This window comes from Parus major, chromosome 20 (assembly GCF_001522545.3).
Source record: "Parus major isolate Abel chromosome 20, Parus_major1.1, whole genome shotgun sequence".
Classification (NCBI taxonomy): domain Eukaryota; kingdom Metazoa; phylum Chordata; class Aves; order Passeriformes; family Paridae; genus Parus; species Parus major.
The window spans coordinates 2922022-2923734 of record NC_031788.1 but is presented as its reverse complement, the minus strand read 5'-3'; the positions used below and the strand labels follow the sequence as shown (position 1 = coordinate 2923734).

The window sequence follows — 1713 nt, the reverse complement described above, 5'->3', positions numbered from 1 at the left end:
GTGGTTGATGTGAGGACTCGGCAGCTGCCGTGGCTCCCTGGCAGGGCGCTTGGCTGCCTCCTGCTCTGCTGCCTCGCAGGCTGCAGCTCCCTGCTGGTCTTGGTGCAGGGACGTGGGTCCTGTGCCCTGGGCTGTGGTGCCATCTCTGGGTCTCTGCTGCTCTCCAGGCCTCCCGGGAAACGCTGCTCTGTTCCGCCCGATTCCTGAAGAGGAAGGATCTCCAGCAGATGCTGCGGGTGGATCAGACGTGGAGGTTCGGCGAGGGCCTGGTAAGGGCGGGCTGGAAGCCCCAGCCCCGGGCTGGAGAAGCTCAGTGTGTGCGGCTGGCAGCTGTGCCCTGCCCAGTGCCGCACCCAGGGGCGCCAGCCTGTGCCCCACACGCTGCTCCCTTCCCTGGGCCCCGCGGGCTCTACTTCAGCCCCGTGTGGCCCCGAGCCGTGTGCCCGTGGAGCCCCGGCCCAGCTGGTCTGTCGGGCAGGGCAGCACCGCGGCTCCCCGGGCAGCAGCCGGCCCTCTGCCCCCTCCAGAGCCCGGCGCCAGCGGCTGCTGCCCGGAGCCTCAGGGCTGGGCGGGCACGGGAGGCCGGGGCTGGCCGCAGGCAGCAGTGCCCGGCCGAGGGGCAGAGCCCGCACCAACCCTTCCCTCCTGCCGCTCTCTGCAGCTGGCACAGGACAGGAACCGAGCGGCCGAGGACCTGCAGCGGGCCCTGCTCTACCTGGGCAGCCCACAGGAGTCCCTGCGAGCGGCGGCCATCAGGTTCATTGGTGAGCCACGAACCCGGGCTCCCTCCCCGCCTCAGCTCGGCCCCGGCCCCGGCTGCTGCCCCGGCCCTGGAGCCCCGGCTGCCCTCGGGGCTGCTGCTGCCGGCCTCTGGCAGCCGGGCCCTTGGGCTGAGTCAGGATGCGGCAAGGGCTGGGCTGAGCCCTGCCGGGCCAGGAGGCCGTGTGGCCACAGGGCTGGCAGCGCCGCTGGCAGGAGCTGTGCTGCTGGACCCTGACAGGCTCTGTGTTCCCAGGGATGGCCGGGCAGCACCTCCGGGGGAACAAACGAGAGCTCCAGAGCATCTGTCAGGGTGAGTGAGGGCAGCGGGCTGCCAGCCCCGGCTGCCGAGGGGAGCTGCAATCCCTGTCCCGGCTGCCGAGGGCTCTGCTCCCTGTGCGGACCAGGCCTGGCGTGGCCAGGGCACGCACAGAGATTTCAGGGGCACACGAGTGCCAATGGTGTCCAGTGGCTTTGGGCTGATCCCTTTGGTCCCTGCTCCCTCCTGGCCATGGCCAGAGCTGCCTGGGTTGGCCCAGGCACGGGGCTCTCCTCGGGTCCCCGCATATCCAGATGTGACCGTGGCTCTGTTCCTCTCTCTTGCAGCCCTTGATGACAAGGCACAGGACATCAGCCCTGTCATCAGAAGGCTGGCTCTGGAAACAGCCTTTGTCCTCCGGGCAGCTCCAGGCTCCATCTTGCACAAGTGGCAAGATCGATTCTGCAGGGCACGCAAGAACCGCCCTTGTCTGCGGGCCCGTGGCTGGTTGTGCTGCTGGAGCTCTGAGGAGAGCTGATTTGAGAGGCTCTCTGTCTGCCGGGGCCATCTGAGCCTGGCAGCATTTTTCTTTAGGATGTTTTTTTTCCTTTTTCTTTCGTTCTTCTTTATTGTAGAGATATAGAAATAGAAATATATAGAATATAGATATAGAATTATATATAGAAATATAGAAT

At 66.3% G+C, this 1713-nt stretch overlaps 1 protein-coding gene across 1 annotated transcript in view; it reads left to right on the top strand.

Moving 5' to 3' along the window:
• Nucleotides 1-165: 165 nt before the first annotated feature.
• LOC107213168 (perilipin-3-like) overlaps nt 166-1713 on the top strand; it is a 663366-nt gene continuing 661818 nt past the window's right edge. The window contains exons 1-3 of the mRNA XM_015647282.2: nt 166-269; nt 662-764; nt 1016-1072. Coding sequence (XP_015502768.1) covers nt 228-269; nt 662-764; nt 1016-1072 — 202 coding nt within the window. The 5' untranslated portion in view covers nt 166-227. The remainder of the gene's footprint in view (nt 270-661; nt 765-1015; nt 1073-1713) is intronic.